General features: G+C 34.8%; 1 protein-coding gene across 17 annotated transcripts in view; it reads right to left on the bottom strand.

Moving 5' to 3' along the window:
* The window catches only part of RYR3 (ryanodine receptor 3), a 201,968-nt gene that overhangs the window by 86,079 nt on the left and 94,720 nt on the right, over positions 1 to 21,169 (bottom strand). For 13 of the 17 annotated variants that reach the window (XM_048306945.1, XM_048306949.1, XM_048306947.1 and 10 more), the window contains exons 30-42: positions 20,223 to 20,407; positions 19,530 to 19,566; positions 18,999 to 19,159; positions 18,280 to 18,445; positions 14,866 to 14,952; positions 14,252 to 14,478; positions 12,382 to 13,183; positions 11,682 to 11,882; positions 11,296 to 11,398; positions 7,428 to 7,565; positions 4,183 to 4,456; positions 2,334 to 2,448; positions 453 to 585 (exon numbers count right to left, since the gene is read on the bottom strand). In XM_048306945.1, the coding sequence (XP_048162902.1) occupies positions 453 to 585; positions 2,334 to 2,448; positions 4,183 to 4,456; positions 7,428 to 7,565; positions 11,296 to 11,398; positions 11,682 to 11,882; positions 12,382 to 13,183; positions 14,252 to 14,478; positions 14,866 to 14,952; positions 18,280 to 18,445; positions 18,999 to 19,159; positions 19,530 to 19,566; positions 20,223 to 20,407 (2,629 nt within the window). The remainder of the gene's footprint in view (positions 1 to 452; positions 586 to 2,333; positions 2,449 to 4,182; positions 4,457 to 7,427; positions 7,566 to 11,295; positions 11,399 to 11,681; positions 11,883 to 12,381; positions 13,184 to 14,251; positions 14,479 to 14,865; positions 14,953 to 18,279; positions 18,446 to 18,998; positions 19,160 to 19,529; positions 19,567 to 20,222; positions 20,408 to 21,169) is intronic. The other 4 variants (XM_048306948.1, XM_048306957.1, XM_048306960.1 and 1 more) reach the window with 1 other exon arrangement.

Genomic DNA, 21,169 nt, shown 5'->3' with positions numbered 1-21,169 from the left:
CCAATCAAATTTCCCTTGTGTTACAAAATCTAATGCACATGCATTAAAAAACATACATTCAGTGTTCAAAAGAAAAAAATATGAAATTTACTCCAGTAGCCTAAACTGTAGAGGCAAGAAAAATTAAACCAGATGAAACAGGCAAGCACCGTAAAGGGTCAATTTAACCTTAGATTTCAAACCACAGCTATTTTGAATGGAAAAAATGTCAAACTGTATGTTGAACATTAATTTTTTAAAGGTGTTTAAAAACACAGATTCAGACTATTCTGTTTCTAATACAATTCATAGACACATAAGCATGAAACAAAAGTGGGAAAAAAAAAGAGTTAAAGGTGAAATCACAAGGTGGTTTAAGCATGTTTCAGCTTGCGATACAAATTAGACACTAGTCTTGTGATATCACAGTTGCTCCTACTCTTGCTTTTAGGTGTTGCAGCTATGTGGCATACCCAGTCCAACACTGCTGTTTTCCAGTAAGTAGCTGAGATGCTCAAACATGGCCTTTTGGTTCTGACGACTAATGCGACAGAAGTAGCACAGGAATCGACAACAGCTTGCCACCATCTTAGGAAAAACGATCTGCTGAAGAAAAAAGTTGACAAAGCAGTGAAATATGTTAATTACCAATCTGTTCCAGTTCTTCTTCCTGCACTCCTAACAAGGGAAGTATAGTGAAGTTACCAAGGTGATAAGCAACTGACAGTTGCTTTGGTTCTAACTTGAGAAAGGACCCACATTTCCTTTTAACTTTCACATTCATTAGGCCATTAAAGTGTTGAAAAATCATTTTGCAGAGGACTATAGGAGACATATCAGTTTGAACTGACAAGTTTTTACCTTCCCACCATTCCTTCAGAGACAATACATGCCTCAATACAGCCTCATGATTAAACCATTTATTCCAAGAAGCTGGAGATCTAGCTTAAACAATCTGCTGCCACAACCTAGAAAAATGCCCAATCCCTAAACCAGAGACTACACTTCATGACTGCTCATCCTATCTCTTGAAGCTGAAACACTGAACAGAAAGAAATGTTCACTAGGTACCTACTGACTACATGAAATTCATAAAGACAGAGACGTAAAATAGGTTATTTTGGGTGGCCAGACACATTTAATGGCACAACACCAGGTTACTAAGCAGTTTTCTAAGTCTGCATTTCTTTTGAAGGATATAATGGTAATTTCTGTAAAGCATTTTGTAGATCTGTGTTATTAAAATTTTATATGAAAAAAATTTTAATAGAATTAGAAGACATTGCTGGGCTGTTGTGGTTTTGGGTTTCATGGGTTTTCTATCACTTTTGGCTCTATGTAAAAGCTGTAGCAAAACCAGGGTGTTGTAACACCTATAAATTATCAAAGTAATAATCATTTTATAATTGATTGTAACTTGCCCTGAAATGCAACAGAAAAACTAAAACTGGTATGTGAATACTTGGTAAAACTGCAATGGTATAGGCAGATTCAATGTATAAGGATTTAAGAGAATTATATGAGTTAAATGACCATAGAGGCAAAGAAAGAGTGGTGCAGCTTCACATAGAAGACAATCAAGTTATGAAAAATTGAAGGACAGAGAAAAGATAAGCAAAAGGTAGTATGTTGGGCTAAAAATTCTTCCAAATACATAAGAAGAATGAGTTGCCAGGCAAAAGGAATTTAGATAAGCACTACTGGGATCAGAAGAGATGCCTCTTTTTGGGATGGAGGCAATAGGATAAAAATATCAGGCACAAGCAAAGGGAAGAAAGAAAATACGTGCGCTTCACTTCTCACTTTCTTCAGGAGCGAAAATTTTCAGTTAGGCTTCTCAAAATTTATACCACTCTGCCTTTAAAATAACACATATATATTCAAGCATAACACTAAGAAAAGGGAGAACACAACACTGCAAGAAAATTTTTTGCTCAATTCAAGTACATGAATTTGAGCATTAAAATTTAAACTGTTGTTAGTCTCTTGTTATAATTTATTGGTAGTAACACTTCATCTAAAATGAAGAGGTAAATTTTCCTAGCAGAGCTACACCTCCAATAAAGGCAGTTAAAGGATGTATTTAATTTAAGAACAAAACATTTTACAATGCTATTAAAAGAGAAATAAAACGCCTATAACATCTCAAGTTTTAAAAATCATGTCCTAGACTACTGGGCTTTCCCCCCTAGTACTATAAAAAAAATTCTACTTTTTTCATTAATGAATATTTTAATTTGGACGAGCAAAATCTAGCTTACATGGGATATATTTTTGTTCACTTCTTAAACATCCTAATATATTTTTGGAGAGGTTCAAAATGCAAAACATATAACAAGTTGTGATGAAATTACCTGAGATTGATCTCCTCCAAGCACATTTACCATCACATCCATAACAGTCTCATGCATGCCTAAGACTCTCATTAAGTTAGGATGCTGATAAAACACCTTATTGTTCATTATATCCCTAAAATGGAAGAAAAGACAACAATTTGTTTTTAAGAAACCTCAAATTCACTTAAGTCAATGCACTGAGATTTCAGAAGTATGCATTCATTGTATTAACATAATTTTAAATTCTTAGAATTCAGCATAATACAAAAACACCTGAAAACAATATGCGTCACATTTCAATATGCAGTCATTTCTCTAATTGATTCTTCATAATAAGAATATTAACCTCCAAATTATTTAGAGATGGCAATTCTTCATCTCAAAATTGCTCCTACCATCTGTTCTGTTTAAATAAAAAAAATTATTCTGTGGTGATCTAAGTGGAAAAGAATATGTTTTGTTAGCTTTTAAATTGAGAACAGGGATCAAGAATCTGCTTGATATATAATCAATTATATTTCTGCAGTAACCCCTTAATTTCCTCAGTTCACAAAGTAAAGACAATAAATAGACTTAATATTTAAGGCTATCTGTTACATGCATTTCATCAATATCTCCAAATTCTGTCAGAAGTGGCATACGGGTCCATTATGAAGGACTATTTTAACTTTTTCATTCTCCCCACCATTCTTTCAACATTTTCTAGAATCTGCTGTATTGGTTTCATAATCCAGAACACAATTTGTGGGTTTCAAAATAATCCAGGCATCAGATGTCAGTAGAAGCCAGGGATTTCTAACATTTTAGGACAACCTGTTTAAAAAAACATGGCAAGTAACAGGCATCATGCCTGCTCTAAAGAAACACAGAAAACTGAGAATGGATGACTCTCAATACAGCACTTCTTGGAAGGTGCTTATATACATACCATGTTTAGGCAAAATTTATCCTTTATCCCTCATATAATTCTCAGCCAATTTACAAACTCAGCATCAGGGACAAATTGGGTAATACTGTCACACACTGCCTAATGAGTCTTTGCTATGACTTGATCAATTCAAATGAACAGATTAGTCTTCGCAATTTTTACAAAAAGCAGTACAATTTTTACATTGAAATAGTAAGAATAATGGAACTTTCTTACAATTGTTGAAAAGGAGAGAAATTGCTTAATATTACTGAAGAAATAAAAATAAATACAGTTCTCAGGTAACAATACTATAGTTTTCTCTCTTTCTAAATGCACCATTTTAACTGAAGTAATTAATTTTCTGTCATTTTTTTTCCTTCTAACATTAAATGGTCTGACCAGCATTCAGTCACATGAGAGGAGTAAAAGACATTCAGGCATGCACCATAATACTGCTGCTTACAGAGGTAATTTTATAGCAAAGATGCAGAAAATATTCTCACATCATCATGTGCTATATAAAGGAAATTTCTTCCGAATTCCCAATTGAAAAGACACCAGAAAGTTTATTCACTCATGTGTGAAATATAAGATGGGCTTTAATTTTGGGAAAAATGCAGTATAGATAGACACCAGCAAAAATTTTAGTGATCTTTTTCTCCAGAGCTGCTAAAACATGTACTTTGATGAGGGTTTAAGCATCAGGCTTAACTGCAGTAAAATAAGTCTATTTTCTGTAGATAATACCTTAGCGCACAGAAACTTTGACCCTTTTGATACTGTTACAGAGATCATTTGGAGCCGCCTTGGAAATATATGTGAAAGTGTAAATCTCTGGTACATACTTACACTTCAGTACAGCATTAATTTTAATTTAGGATCAAAAATTATAGGATTTACTAATATAAACCAAAAGCTTCACACCAACTTAAAAATAAAATTCTGTTAATTCCATACCCTAATCCATTAATCATTAGCAATTCCTCCTCTTTTCCCATCCTCACACTGAGAAGTGAGCGAATCTGGCCCAGTGCTGCAAGCAGATTAATGGTATCCTTCACAGAGGTAGCACTAATAGTGTATGCTTTCCTCAGGGCTTGCAGTAGCTCACCAATGCTGTCATATTGCCTACGAAGGAGGCTGTACATAATCCGAACTAATTCAGGATCTTGGATCTGATCTTCCTGGGACCAGCGCACCATTGTCTGTGATATGAGCTCTTTCAGTGTAGCTAAAAACAAAATACATTAAATGTTACTAGCTCTTCCAACAGAAAATGTCAAAAACATGTAATATAATAAAATACGTAAGAGTAGACAACAAGGCAGTTGCAAAAAACCACAAGCAGACTGAATAGGATTTTTAAATTGGAAAAGCAACTTTCAGATCTTTCAAGATAAGTGCAATGTTCTTGAGAGATAGAAAACAATAAACATCTACTTAGGGTTCAAGTCCATATCAGCACTGTTGACAATGAACATCTTTTAGTTGACCATGACTCTGAGAAGCACCCTTGTAAATTAAATCTTGCATTAGACTTTTAATTTATCCCCCATTTCTATATCAAGTCACTGTCACTTGGGAATGCTCTTTCTAAAAACATTGTATTGTTTGGAACTACACAATAAATATTGATTGAAGCACTTCTATTGTAGACATTGCACATTCAGTGATGCTGAAAACAATTTTGCTGAGCCCAAAGTTTAGGAAATTTACCTGAAAATTAGACACATGTTCCACTCCTTGTTCCAACAAATGTTCATGCTTGATAACAGGTAAAACAGGAAAAATCATCTTCCCTCTTAAAACTAGACAAGTTTCTTTCTTCTATTACCAGTAAACATACCCCCTGACTTCCCCAAAGTTCTTCCAATGGCAAAACCAGCTCCCTCCGACTTTTGATCACTGAAGTGTTTATCCACTAAATGTAGATGCATTGGGGTTTGTGTCTACACTATTCCTTCCCTTGCTAACACTTTCTTAGTTTACTTAATGTTGTATTTATGCAAACCCATCACTAATTCTGAGGTTCTGTTCAATAATTAGGCTTTCAATCTGTGGTAACAAATTCTGTACGTCACAGAGATAGCCCTACTCTTAGTAGCATGTCATGCCTCATTTCAATTTTGACTTGATAGTAACAAAAGTCCTACAATCATTATTAACAATAATTCATTGCTTCTATGTGTTTATTTTCAGAGTTTTAATTTGGTTTTAAATTCAAAATTTACTGATTAATCATTAATACTAGGTTGAAATTGGTGGCATTCCTCCCTTGGGTAAAAGTTTGTTTGTGATTAGAAATGAACATATACTTAGAGGAAAGGAAGATTTATCTGTAGTAAGTAGTTCCTTCTTACGAATATTCACACTCTGAGTATGTACGACCAAGGCCAAGACACTCAAGGCCAGAGATTTTAACCTTGGAAGGAGGTACACATCATGCCCACCACCACGCCTCTTCATGGACATAAGAGGATTGGGGGTACCTCAGACACTCATTTCCTTTAATCTCCAAATTCCAAATTTCTTGATGTGTAAAGGGGAAGTGCACATATTGACTAAAAATCTCACAGTCTCCGGCTACAGTCAAGTATATATTTATATAATTTTTCATCATGCTTTGAGTGACTTAATCCATGTGCATATTTGTAATATGCATCACTCCAAGGAGGAGTCATCTGAAATTTCTAGAAAAATAGACACTGAAGGATTGTTTGTCCAATCAACATTTCTCATGACTCTAAGCTCTGGTACATGAAATAAATGAACTGCTCTCTTCCAAGGACCTAACACCATGTGCCCTGAGGCTTTAGGAGTGAATATTTCCTGATTCATGACAATAGAATCCACATGATACCTGGAGAAGAAATGATACTTCCAGATGCTGAGTAGGTCCTGCTACCATTAAAGAGAGAGCAGATGCTAACAGATGAGTCACTGAAGAATGAAGCCCTGTATCATGCAGCATATCAGATTGTTGTAAGATTTAATGTACTTACAACACAGTACTGAGCTTAACAGACCGAAAGATGCTTTCAGACCAGGACAAACACTCTAAGGTGCTTTCCAGAGCAAGCAGATCATGTAAGAGGTGTCATGAGTTATAAAATAACTTCACTGTCTAATCTCAACACAACTGCTGATGAAATTGTTAAGCCTGAAATAAATTAAGCATTCCACGTCTGTACATGGGCCTATTGCCAAACTGAGCAACTAGGGAAAAAAAGAGGAGACTCCATCATTGGTTGGAAGACCAACCTCAAGTCCCTTGGAGAATCCTGCACATGATATCTGGATGGTGTCACAGAAATTTAGAGCTATAATCCCAATCTTGTTTCAGTAAGGCGGTAAGAAACCTCAGACAAAACATATTCTAAAGGAAGACCTGGAGGAATTCAGCTTTGCACCTTGCTTATTCCTCACCCTTATCCCTAGTCACTTCTAAGGTTTGAAAACCCATAAACATGGGTTAACCCTAAAATAGCAAAGACAAAGTTTGTGAGATTCATACCCCATATCAGCCCCACTGGGGTGAGTTCTCACGTGGCATGTGAGCACAGCAGCAGTGAAAGTCAGGTGAGTTGTTCAAAGGAGCTCAACAAAAAGCTTATGCAGATGGTTGAGGAATTGCAAGGGCAGAACCAATCTCACCTGTATAGACCATGAACACCCCTTGCGTGCTATGGAAGAGAGTATGGGAAGGTATATGTACAGGAATACCGCTCAGAATAAGAAGTCTGTGATTACAAGTGTTTTGGGGGGGTTATGTGCATGTCTATATTTGTGTGTATATGTAGCCTAAGAACAGTTAATAGATGGAAGTGGACATAAGCTCTAAAGAATAATTTTACATCAAAAAAACAGACCACAAAAATGAAATCTTCCCAAGTTTAGAATGCTTGAGTCTAGGTTATTGTACCATAATCAGCCTTTTAAAGTTCTTTATAAAGCATATGTAAATTTTCAACCCCAGAGTTAATGATTTGGATCCAAAATCTTCCACTCATTTTAGCTTCTTGTTTAAAAGTGCATCTGAGGTGTTCAGTATGCAGAATAATAGTTCTAAGAGGCAGAAGAATATCAAACTGGTAGTCTCCTTCTTTAGTCCCTTATAAAATTTTTTGAGAAAATACATTCCTGTTGACTGTAAAACTTTAACGCTTGCATCATTAAAGTATTTATCTGGAAAGAAAACTTACTAGGAGCTTTCTCTTCTTCTTCCTTAGGTTCCAATTTTTCTGCTTTTGGTGGACCTTTGATTTTGTACATTAATGAACGGAGTTTGCCAGTCAAGGAAGAATCTTCCTCTTCCTCTTCCTCTTCTTCTAGTGGAATACCTTAGCGGAAAATAAAACTGATTATAAACAAAACTCTATCTGTGAAGTCCCTCAATATTTAAATATTAAAATATCTGTAGAAATATTTTTTTTAACCAGCAAATTTCATATAGGAAAAAAGAAGTAGTAAGGCCAGCAGCTTTAACATGTAGGACCAGTAGCACCCCTCAAATGATGTTCATTTCAGTACACATACTTCTTATATCCAGATTTGTAGTATTCATTTTTCACTATTACGACCAAAGAGGTGGTACTTTTCTAAGAGTCTACTATGGCAATTAAATATGACTCACAGTCATATTTGATTAAATATGTGATCCTTTGTTTCATATTGCAGAATATAAGCTAAAGAAAGAAGTGTATGGTTGTATCTTACAATACAGTACAATTTTTCAGTTGAGATATTTAGCCACCCTAAACAAATATATTAACTGAATTTAAAGCTGTAAGAGATCTCGTTCAGAGATTATGTGGATAATACATGCTTTTCATGAAAATGTATACAATAAGATGGGGTGTTGTTTTACCAGGTAGTTTAATATAGTTCAGTTCACTACGCTGCTTCACAACCATTCAAAGTCTCTCCCACCTCTTAGTGATCATCAGACAACACGTGTTACGTGCAGAAGCAAAGAACAGCTAAGCAGACTTCCTTCAGATCAGAGCTAATTCTGCCAAGCTGAAATGTAAGCTTTTGCACTTTGCTTGTCAAAGAGAAATTGAGAAAAGGAAAAGTTTTTCAGACAGGATACTAGAGCCACAACCTGAAGCAGAGGGGAAAAGAATAAACTGCGGTGGCTAAAACTGGTATTAAAAAATTAACTAAGAAAGAAAATAGAACAGTCATGGTATCAAGTTGGAGAAACTTTGCTGCTGGCAGCTACAAAGGGTGAGTGGAAATTATGACTAGGAGTGACTAAGGGATAAAATTCAAAGGCAGTGGGAGGGAATGAACGAAGTAAAAATTGAAATTGGAGAGTAAATATGGAATTTAAGAAATTGGGTAAGTGAGACTGGCTTGGCAAAATGTAAAGCTAAGAAATAAGAAAGGAAAAAAGTAAGAACATATCACTAGTAATGAAAGAGAAAGCAGATAAGGAGATTAAAGGAAGAAACTATCTGGCACAGAAATAAAAGCTAGGCCCTGGACACATGGGAGACAGACTAGGAGGAGAACTCTTGAGAAGCTGAAATGGACAGACAAGAAGAAATGCCCTGGAATGATGAGTTAAGACAGTGTTGGACTGGCGTACATGAGGTCTGTGACTCCTGAAGATGGGGTCTCATTCACTGCTCCATATCATTAATTGTTCATTCTGCATCCTCTTACAGTTGCAATCCATCTAGAAGCTGACCACCTCATGTTGCTACTGGCTAATTGCTTCCTTCAAGTGGCAGAGGTCTGTGCACAGGTACAGATGGTTTCAACCCAGATAAGTGTCAATTTGATAATACACTACAAAATGTGTTGTAAATTTGTTTGGTTTTTTTATAACTAATAAATTGTACATAAAAAAATATGATAGAGGACCATTATTATGCCAGCAAAATTAACTGCTCACAGTTAGGATGTGCTAGGATTAAGACTGCCTGAGTAACTATTTGCTTATATTCATTATGAAGAAGCCTTTAATTACTTGATTGCATACATAGTTTTCCACTTAGAAGGCAAAGTATACTTAGTACTAAAAAGCTGATTAAACATTCCAAGGAGAACTCCTATTCATTTAATCTGCAGCTGTGATTGCTTAGTACTGATTTTCAGGACCAAGTCAGGACACACATAATGAGGAGCATTTATCCACAGCGACCACCTCTGATAAATCTGTACAAAGTAATGAACATGGTTTTGCTTAGAATCCAGAGGATCTTTCAACTATTTTAATCATGAGACAGCACTTTCTCTATCTTGAACTCTCGTTCAAAATACACATTTGTAATGTAGTAAACAAATAATAAAAGTACATCCCTGAAAAGAAAAATCTCAACGCATACAATAACTAGTGTTTCACCTCATGAAATATGAAGAGTGATCAGGAGCTAAACTAACTCAATGATCATACCAGCCACAAGATTTCAAGCTAAACTTAATTGATTGTGGAGTTAAGACATTTCCAAGTAAGTTTTAGGTCTTTCATAATCTCTATTCTGGAGTCTCAGAGTACTCTGTGCTGACAAATGGGCATTATCTTTGAAAACCAGAGGTCAGATCAAGGGCTAAGCGACTGAACAATCAAGATGGCTGCAATCACTTATTATAATAGATGTAATAAAGAGGAGTAAATAGGAGGATACTAACCATTCACTTAAACACTTGGAAGAAAATTGATGAATGAAAGAAAAGAGTTTTTGGTAAGCACTTAAAAGCAAGGATGATAACAATTAACAGAGGATTGTGAAAACTAAATAATGTTAAACCAACTAAATTTCTGCCTTACAGATACAAGTTTTGATTTTAAGAACTTCTAATACTGTCTTATACAACAACCTCAGAAGTAAATTGATGGAGCCCAACTTAGATACCTGCATACCTACGCATCTTTAGCTGAAGCTAAGACCAAGGTAGTTGAAAAATTATAACTGGCTTATCATGAAATCACAGCTTGCTGGAGATTCTAAGAGGGTACTCAGATATAGCAGTGCAAAACAACAGCAGAAGCCTTAACAATACAAGCACAGAATGGTTTATGAGGCACCATGCCTACAAACAGAAAACAGTAACTTAATTACAGGTCATTAAAACAGTACAATTCCATGAACCAGGTAACACTGGATTTACGGATTACCAGCAAAGAAAGATTTATCAGACTGTATTGGTAAACATTTGATAATGACCTCAAGCAAAAAGGCGGACAAGAAAGAACTAACCATTAGGAATATTTTGCTCTTCCTGGGGAAGAGACAGATGTTGTCAACTCACTGTAATGATGTTGGCCCCTTCTTCTTGGATAAGATGGATGTCAACAACCATAGGACTAAGCAATATCCTGGAAGAGTAACTATGAATATAGCTACCAAGTAGGTAGATGGGAAAAGTTTTTTTATTTCTGTTTTAAACTGCATAATTAGTGGGAATGAACGGTAATAATTAGATGACTCAGATTATTAATGTTAATAATTCCATGTTTGTCTGAATTAGACTAAGATCTCAATAAAGTCAATAAACTAATGAAAAATAGACATCAAAAAACCCACATAAAATTGCACAGGAAATCTAAATTCAATGAGTGGGGGCAATTCAAGCTGTAATTTGCAGTACAACAGAGTTTTGTAATGACTGATTCTCACAGTACACCAGGAAACTAAGCTAAAGCAGGCAGAGAACCCCACATCTGGTAGTTTTTATTAAATTTCTGCGGCTCAGCTTCACAGCAACGGTGTTCCCTCAATACATTTTATCTGCTTGTACTCATACATGTGCTTATATAAATCTTTTAAGGTAAGCCAACCTTCTTTGGATTTTTTTTCCCCCCCAATAATTATAAAACTGGTATATAAACAGAATACTATTGGATAATATTTAATAGAGATTTAACAGTGAAACTTAAAACCACTCCACTCACAGGTTTCCCATATTTTTGTAATATATACCAAAGTCTGTCAGTAATGTCACCTTGTAGGCAGTAATACATCTAACAAAAAAACCCCCTCATGCTAGTATATTTTTCAACTGATCTGTCAAGTGCCAAAAAAAGACAAACAAAACTCGTATCACAACCTTCCCACTCACCACAGTGAATTAGAAGATCATCATGAAATTCATATAATTCCTCCCGAATCTCCTCTGGACAGGGACAATCCTCTCCCAGTTGAAAATTCAGCAACATATTAATCTTTAGGGGATTTAAAATATAGTTAAAACACTGAAATAGCCTAAGACATATTCTAGTATATAGCCATACTTTACCTGTTTATAACTTTGGTTCACAGGTTAAGTTCTAGAACATAAGTTTCAGTCATTCTGACATTCAGTATTTTGCGGTATGGAATAAATTTAATTTCAAATTCATTTTGGTTCTCCAGCAATGCCAATGGTAGTTTAGAAGTCAGGACTTTATTTTGTCATCATAAAGAGTTTTTTAACGTTTAATTCAATCTCTCTTTTTTTAATATTACCTGTTCTTGTGGAGGAGACCGAAATTCTTTAGTCTTCTTGGCAGTCAATGCAGCAGACATGTTTAAGGCTTGCATGAGTTCATTGTACCTGTATTTCTGGTTATACTGCAATTTTGATACATAACGGTCTGCAAATGATACAATTGCTTCCACTCTATGTTGCAGTTCACAGTCACAAAAATAATTGAGTAAATGACACATCTAGGATAGAGAAAATAGACTTAATCTCAACAGTTTTAGAAATTTTGGGGAAGAACTTGAGTACATAATATACACTGCATCAGACTGTAAAAATGAGAGACATTTGTCCCATATTTTTAACACTGTAAAGGTGACAAAATTGTACAGTTTCATTATCTGATTGATAATACTATATTGCACTCACAATCTTTTACTCCATGCACTCAAAATATCTAGAAATGACATTAGTTTGGCTGGAAGGGTCCTTTAAAGATCACATGGTCTAACCCTTCAGTTTTTATGAAATAAGTATGTATTCACATATCTATTTTGAGTGTAGATACATGTAGAAAGAATGGCATCATCATCAATTTTTTTAATGAATTTTGAGGTTTTAAGGCAAAGTGGAATTAAAGACCTTCAGAATTTCAAATCTTTTTTAGTAGAGAATAGACAAAAAACACTTTTTTTTTTTCATCAAGAGTAGAATGTAAATAACACACTTATAATAAATGTTCACCTGAAGCTTAACAGATTCTGGTAATCTTGTCTGCAACAAGCCCTTTGCAGGAACTTTTGCTTGTTTGATTGCTTTCTCCCCAGCTTCTACAGCTTTTTCTTCAACTTGTGTCACTTCTTCCTTCTCTGTCCTCTCTTCTGTTTCTTCCTTGTGATCTCCAAACACAGTGGGATCGATGAGGAGTAACACCTGCTTCACATCGTCATCATCAAAAACACCCATTATGAGCAATGTTGCTATCAGTTTAAGAACAGGAACAAACTGGAATGCAACCTGTCCTCCAACAGGGTCTCGTATATGACTACCACTACACTGTACTGCCTCCGTTAACATACTTATGGCCTTGGATTTAAGTATCTCCAGGGGTATCTCTGGGGTGGATGTCTGATGATCTTCACTGGTTGCAATAAAGCATGGAGTAGAAAAATTAAAGGCTGGCTTAAGACAAGTGCTAAGCCCTACTCCAGGTAAACCATGCTTCTTTGTTTCATTGGGGTATAATTTAATATTTCGAGTTTCATCTGTAACTGGAATGATAAATTCATTGCTCATCATGAGCTTGGCTTGCTTGGCGTGCTCCAAGTGAATACTAATGAGCAAGTCGTAGAATCCAGAACGTAGAAGCCCAGGTAAGTATTGATTATCTATTGTATAAAATAGCTGAGATACATCCACGTGGCTACAAAGTGCATAAGCAACTCTAGTGTTACCTAGAGCACTAACTGAGCTATAGAGTTTTAAAGTGTGGTAGTGAAACATCATCAAATCTTCTTGCTCACATAGTTCCAAGATATCAACACATCTGTTATGAAATAAAGAAAGAGAACACCAGTCAATTCCATGAAAAAAGACTTTGAAAAGGAAAGTTTTGTAATCTCTGAACGTTTCAGTCAGTTCCTCTTTAAACCATATAAAATATAAAAGTTGATACTAACTGATCTTAGTATCTGCATCATTAAAACACAGTAAATGGCAGAAATAATTTGTTGAGACTGTTTAAAATTAGTACTCCATAGGAAAAAAAAAAGCCAAAATGTGAGATGGAGATGCTTCTTTGGAATCTATCATAAATTGGAACTTGTTTTTAAAATAGGTATATTGAGCACGCTGAAAGTTTGCATTACTACGGTCACTCAATAGTGCCTGGTTTACTCAGGATCACTGTTTCATTTTTTCCACAAGACCCTTTGTTTTTCACTCTTTTCTTGAATTCAGTTTTATTAACAATAAATACAATTAAGTTTTGAATCATTAAAAGAAATTTTAAAATTTCTAATAAAAGTACAACTGTTAAATGATCTTTCTTCTATACTTTTGCTGATAGTTTGGTTTTTCGCTAGTTATGACATCTGATATTTGGATATATCTTTATTATCCTCACTCTGAAGATAAAACATAATGAAAATCAAAGAAAGGCACGATCTTGTCAATAAGAACATAAGAACTTAATTCGTGTAAATTCAGTCCATATGAAGCAGGAAGAGATTACAGGTTTTTATTATAGAAAAACAATTAGCAAAATAGTACTTGCATGTTCTTTGTACTTGTTTACCTCAAGCTGAGAAAAACCTCTGTGTTTAAAGACCTACAGATTTAAGAGATGCTATTTCATAATTTAAATTTAAATAAAATCAAATAGTCATGCTTTCTTTTATGTATGCAAAAGTTGGTACACGGCATTAAAGTTCAGTCTCTTGTATTTACTTAAATTTCACAAATAGGATAGTATCTGATATGATACCAGATAAGATCAGAAATTCTCAACAACTATAGGTTAAATATTCAATAAGGCAGGTTCGATCCATACTCAGACATCTGTTGTCAGTATATTTTGTCCACATGAAGTCATTTTATTTCATTATAAATGTACCTGTTTTCTTCTGGGATATGAAGTGCCATCATCTGCAGAGGTTCCAAACACTGCACAACCCAGCCATGACGTTCACTGACACGCTCAGTTTCTACTCTTAGAAAGCTGTTTGGCATCCGGCTCCATAAAACAGGTGTAATTGTTTGCACATCAAGGCGAGGGGGACATTGAGGAACAGGATTTCTTTCTTCACTTTTAAAAATTGCTGCTGATAAAGGCATGGTATTCTGAAACAAATAAGTGTATTAATTATTTTTGTAACATGTAATTATGAATAAACCCATAAAACCAGAAGGAAGCATAATTTGTAAGTAGTGGAAACCATAGAAAGGTAGAAGTTATTGCAACAAAAAATTCCATTAAAACCCCCCAACATTCATGGTGTTATCCTCAAATAATATTTGTTTATTTTGACAAATGCAGATAATCAATTAACTGCATATAATAACAACATTTACAGAAGTAAACATAGAAGTCAAATTACAAGTCATACCATTGATTCAACCTTCCTAAACAAATTTAACTGTTCAGGAATTTGCATGGAAATAAACAGATTTAAAAGAGCACATTTACATAAAGATTTTCTTTCTATAAAATATAGAAATACTTCCTACCTTTAATTTACCAAGTTCAAACTGAATCAAGTTAGTGCTCGTGGGCTGTAAAAAAGTTGCTGGAAAAAGCTTCGTGTTTGGTTCAACCTAGTAGTGAAATGAGATTAAAATTTTTAAAAAATTAAAAATGGAAAAATAATCTCCTACCTGAATATGATATAAAATAAACACTGTATACCTTACACTTCATTATCAAATAACTTTAGATACTTTACTAAATAAAGTGTTGAATAGTGTCTACCTATAATATTATTATATTATAGGTTTTCAGACAGGTGTGTCTGTAGTCCTATGTGCTCTCAACACCTATAGCAAGAACTTTGGTAACACAGAATAGTGTCTTCTCAAAAACATCCAAATTCAACAACTTGTTCTAGAGGGTGAGAACACAATATGTGACAAGAATAGTGCAAATCCTATTTCCTGTTAAGATCAGTGATTTTCTAACCCATACTCTAAAAGTAGAATAATATAATTTTTTTAAAGAACTCTTTATTTTCAGGCTTACCATTTGTCTTCAGTCTTATAAAATCATAGTGAATCACAGTGCTGCAGTTTTAAAGTTTCTGGTTGTGTTTGGGATTTTTATGACAGCTACGTTATCTTTTTTACCCATTATAGCTCAATACCCATATAGGACTCAAAGTGCATGTCAGTGTAAGAAGACAGTTTATTCTGAATAACACTCTACAAGATTACCCACCACCACTGCCATGAAATAAAGAATTAAAAACATAATTATAGAATAGTATAACTGTTTCAAAAATTCATTGCTCCAGGGTGGCTGAAAAAAAAGTACATCAAGTCAATTAAGTCAAAGTTTCAGAAGTTCAGTTAAATATATCAATCACACCATTGTGCATTTTGTGTATCATGTACATACATTGTACAACCTAAGCACAACTACAGTGCTTGTCCTGTGAAGGAATACAACTCCTAATTTTGAGGACAACAATCTATCAAAAACAGTTTTCTCAGAACTATGACTATGGGCATAGACAAAATAATATAGGGCTGGGTATGTACATTCCAAACTTTTTGATAAGTAAAAAAACCACAATCCCAAATCCAGAAAAAAAGTCATTCTGTTCCTCTTGATGTATTAGGTTTTCTTCTGAATATCACCATGGCATTCAATAGTTAGATCAAGAACTACAGAAAAATTCATTTCCTCTCTTAAATATGTTGAACTGTAGGCCTTTTAAAATGAAAACAGCATACAAATATTGTCCTTCTATTTCAGTTAAGTAAATTGAAAAGTGCATGCAAACTGTCATAAGACTAGAATAATTACCTAGATAAGAAAAATATCAATCATTTGTGGCAATTTGAGTGAAAGATTTGATTTATTATAATATTTTAAAGGTCTTATTTTATTGTAAAAATATTCAAGACATGGAAATGAAAACTACATAATACAATTTTCATTACTGTCAAAAAAGGAGAGAATATTTAAATTACTCAAAATAAGCAAAAATTGAAAAATATTTCACCCTTAATTATAACAATCTTGTTGGAATATGCTGTTTTATATCTATAGAAAGTGCTGGGTATTCCCATTTTTCAGCAGAGCAGGTGCTAACAGGTTTATTGGAAAAGTATTTCCTAAAACAACTTCAGGTATTTTTCCATGAAAAAGAGAAGAAAGAGAGAAGAAAATATGGTATATTCTGAGATAATTTTAAATTTAGTACCAGGAAAATGGTTATATTAATTGCAAGTCATACAAGAAAAACCTGAAAGTGTTTTTTACACCAAATTCAGTAACATCCATCTTTTACATCTATCTTTTCATATATCTCCTTGCAAGGTAAGAACAGCTAAAGGCTGTCTGTTGCAGTGGCTAAGTCCACTTTCCACCCCCCAAGTTGCCTCAAAAGTGGTCTCTCCCTACAACACTGCGCTAGAAAGTTCTCCCTTTGTCTAGAGTCTGCTGGTCACTGGCCCTCTCCCCTCTCCCATCCCTTTTCCCATTGGCCCCTGTTATGTCACTCAAGCTTGCCTCTGCCCCCTAGTCCTCAGACTATCGGTTTTGGATGCTCTGCCCGCCTTTGGGAGTTTTCGATAAAACGGCGTGGGCGTTCAGTTTTGGGTTCTTCTTGCCTCTGTTCCCTTAGGGGTGTTGCCATTAAGCATCTCGGAACTGCAGGCAGAGAACCCCTCTCGCCTCGCTGTCTCCAGCTGATGCACAGACCGTGGGTGTGAGCGGCTGTTCGCAGCCACTGCGAAGGTGAGACCGGGGGCACGCGTGGGCGCTGGCAGAGCGCCGCCTGAGCGGTGCATGAGGGACCCAGCGGGGACAAACGCGGCACCGACCCACCAGAGCCCTCCTTCCATAGCTGTCCATGAAAAAAACCACAAAAATCCAGCACAAAGAAACACACCAAAGTTTCATGGGCTTGCTCAGGAGCTTTCATATTGATTTGTATCTAGTTACGAAAACAACAAAGCAGGGCCTAAGCACTTTAATCGCCTGTTCTCTTTTCCCAGGGTGTTGACAATCAGCATTGGCCCAGCATGGCACTGAAGTTATTAACCACTATTACAAAATATTCCAAATTTGCAATTACTAAATAACCTACCACCCCCATTCACAGGCTGTGTGCAACCCTGCAAAATCCATTTTCAATGGAGTCAATATAAAAGTTTCATTAAATTCAGTTAAATAACATTTCAGTTTTGTCTGTACTACAGATTTTGGGAGGGTTGACATAGAAGAAAGCAATGAATTGTTGCTAACTCTGGACAGCCTCTTCCACAGTGGGTGCTTTAGTATGTTCAACTGATCTTACTAAGAGGAAATCTCAACAATCTGGTGATGAAAACTTCTGTCAACTACCGATCCATTTGCATAACAACCCCATGTTTTGAGGATATTAATAGTGATTAGAGCCCACCCTACTTACTTCGGCTTTGTGTATTAATGCATATTTGAATTTTAGGTTTTTAAACTTATCAAATCACAAGTTCTCCAAATCAGAGCTATCTGCAGAAGACACAAACCCTGATAATAACGAACTAAATTTTTCTTCTCAGTTCGTATCAAAAATTACTATATCTAAAGTCTACTTTTGACCTTCTGCTAGTTTGAATATTTATTTCCCCTGTATTGCATAACAGATTCAGTTGAAAAAAAATTAAAGCATTAACATCATAAATCAAGAGTCCTAACCACACAAACGGAGATGTAAAAAAATATTTATCTAAACATATCTGCCAGCTGTCCTTCCTAAACATTTGAAACAACTCAAAAAACACACCCTTACAAAAGCGTGAGAAAAAGAGGGATAAACCAGAATGATATAGGAAAGCATGTTATCATCCCCCAAATGGCGTTTGGTTAGATTTCTGAAAAAGAGAAATAACATCAAAACAAGCAGCTTACTAGACAGCTTCCTGAAAATCTGATAATACCTGATAACAAGTGCCAAGCTCTCTTCCATTGGCTGTGAATGACACCATTCCAGTAGCCAGGTCAACAAAGCATCCAATTTCTATATCAACATTACTGCGACCTGATCTCTGGGAATTAGCAATTATGTCTCCTCCCCAAACCATGTAGCAGTTGCTGCGCTTCACACTGAAAGGACAGCAAGAGCAAAGTACAGGTCACATTGAACTTGGTAGAGATACACTTTTCAATGGAAGAATACTTAGAGATCCTCAAAGGTACTTGTTATGCTATTAGTTTGTTTGCTCATTAACAAATCTTTTTTTTTGTAATCTTTCATTATCATCTCGGGTAAGGGATCAGACTAAATCAGACTTTTTTTTTCCTTTTTTATAGTTACTAAAGAATTTCACAGGTTTCTGTGTGCACTTAAAAGTTACAGTAAAACAAACAAGTTCGTCAACCAGGAGTAAATATAGATTCTAAATGAAAGAAGCTTCTTTCACTTAAAATTCTTTCCAAAGTAAACATTCTTTCCAACAGAACATTAATGATAAATTCACTTTAACGTGTCTACGTAAAACACTTTCATATAAAAATGTGCACAGAAAACTCATACTCCCTAATCAATTTTCTTATTAGTTTAAATTAATATTTAAAATATCATCAAGCTTGCAAATATCTGACTTTTAAAAAACAGTATTAAAATAAAAACTTTCATAAGTGATAAATAATTCCATACCTTTCATGAACTCTGCCTCTCTCATCACCTAGAGTAACTGTCACTGTACAATTTTTATTTAGGTCAAAATTCTCACTGTAAAAATGATAGTCGGGTGTTACCCAGCCAACCCAAACACAGGATGGGTCTTGGCCAGCAAATATCCGTAGTGAGTAAAAATACTGAAAGGAGGAAAAGAGCATATTAGTAATAAAATTCTAAAGTATTTTATCAAGGAATACTCAAATAGTGATTGAAAAAACCCTCTCCTATATGTCAAACTTTAATAATAGTAGTTCATATTCTTTTAATAGGTCATTTAAAATACTCTAAAATTAAAAAAACAGACTAGTGTTTTAAGATGGTGAGGTTTGTGTTTACACAAGTTGCAAGTCATGCAACTCTGGACATCATTATTTATAAACAATGTTATATCATAGAAAGTTATTTAAAAGGTTTCTTTCAATGGATCAATTTCTAATGAACATGCTGCCACAACTAAATCTACTTCACAGCGGTCAAAGAACTAAGCATCTCAACATATTTACTTACCGTAGTAGAAAGAGGAGCAACTTCTTGGCTATGCTTTCTAGAGATAAAGGAAAATCAGTAAATAAGTTAAAAAAAAAAAAAGAGTAGTAAAAAATTTAGTCATTATTAGGCTAAGTATACATACAAGCTAAATAATGTTTGCTTGGTACTGAGTATGCATTAGCAAAGACTGTACAGGATACAAATATACAAGTAAAATAGTTGATTGCAGTAAAGGTAGAGTGGGAGAAGAGGCAGATTTACAGCTGTCAAATAAAGATGGCGATAACTCTGAAAGGTGCTAGACTCAGTAATACCTGGTGTCTTTAAAAACCTGTCCCACAATCTTTTTTCTTTTAATGAATTAGGGACTTTTCCAACAATGAACTATTGGAACAATAATGTTGATGAGCAATAGCCCAGTGGGCAAAAGACTCTGAGCTGGTTTTCTAGCCTAGCTTTTGCAAAGCCCAACAATTCAGAAAGAACGGAGCTGCTTAGCAATGAAGATCCATAAATCCTGATGCACGTCTTTAGAAAAGACTCTAAAACCATCAAAAAAAAAAAAAAAATCACAGTAACATGCCTTTTATGGTAATCTGTGCTTAGACCAAGAAAAAGTATGAAAATTTTAGTGTACTATAATAAAGAGTAATGGAACATAATACATTTACACTGAAATTATGAAATAGGATAACTAAACCCAAGTCCAACCGTTTTTGGAAAACATCAGATGAGGCATTTTCCACACCCATGCCGAAGTTGAATGATGAGTGGAACTCAACGGGCATACTCAAACGACAATATATCATGTCTGAATTGCTGTTCTGTGTGCCAAATGTTTTGTGAGTAACTTTTAACCGAGGTGGACTCTCAATGGTTCCATCAATTCTCCATATCTAGAAATAACAGAAATATTTTAAAATAATACTATCCAAAAAATGCCAAAAACTTCCATTAAGCGACTAGAGGATGAGAAGATTGAAAGAGCCAACTTAAATTTTTCATGATTAATTATCTTCAAAACTATACACTTTGTTCTCTGACATTGAATTTAACCTGAAGAGCAAGGGAAGCAACAGATTCAATATATCCTGACCACAGTAAGTATTTTCAAGATGTTCCATACAGGAGTAAAAAATAAAAGTTTATATTTTATTAAACTAATTCACTTTGATTACACAAGTCACTGAAAAACTGCGTCACAAGAATCAGTAGTTTTCTACCACTGATGATAAGAAATATCAATTCAGTTTGTTCATATGATCATTATGCACTCTGAGTCTGATATTACTTTCCCTTGTGCTGAAAAAGTGAGTAAGCTTTCAAAGTCAGAGATAAGAACATTTCAAAAACTTCAAAAAGACAGGAATAGTGATGAAAAAATTCTGATAAAATGAAAAAAATGCTGAGATCATTTAGCTGGAATTCAGTGAAATTTATTTTGCTTAAGAAGGAAATATTCAGAGACAAGTACTAGAGAATAATTGACTACACCTAAATTAAAGTAAATGGCCTAGAGAGATTATAGTAAAAAATCTCAGGAATTCAAACATATCATTTTGGACTATATGAATATGGAACATTTTATATTTAAAAAAGGCTGTATTATTCTGCTCTAGGATACATAAGTTAGGGAGTTTTTGAATTCCTATCACTGG

Source organism: Corvus hawaiiensis, chromosome 6, assembly GCF_020740725.1.
Source record: "Corvus hawaiiensis isolate bCorHaw1 chromosome 6, bCorHaw1.pri.cur, whole genome shotgun sequence".
Taxonomy (NCBI): Eukaryota; Metazoa; Chordata; class Aves; order Passeriformes; family Corvidae; genus Corvus; species Corvus hawaiiensis.
Note: the sequence above shows the minus strand (reverse complement) of the source record. Positions and strands in the feature narration are given on the sequence as shown.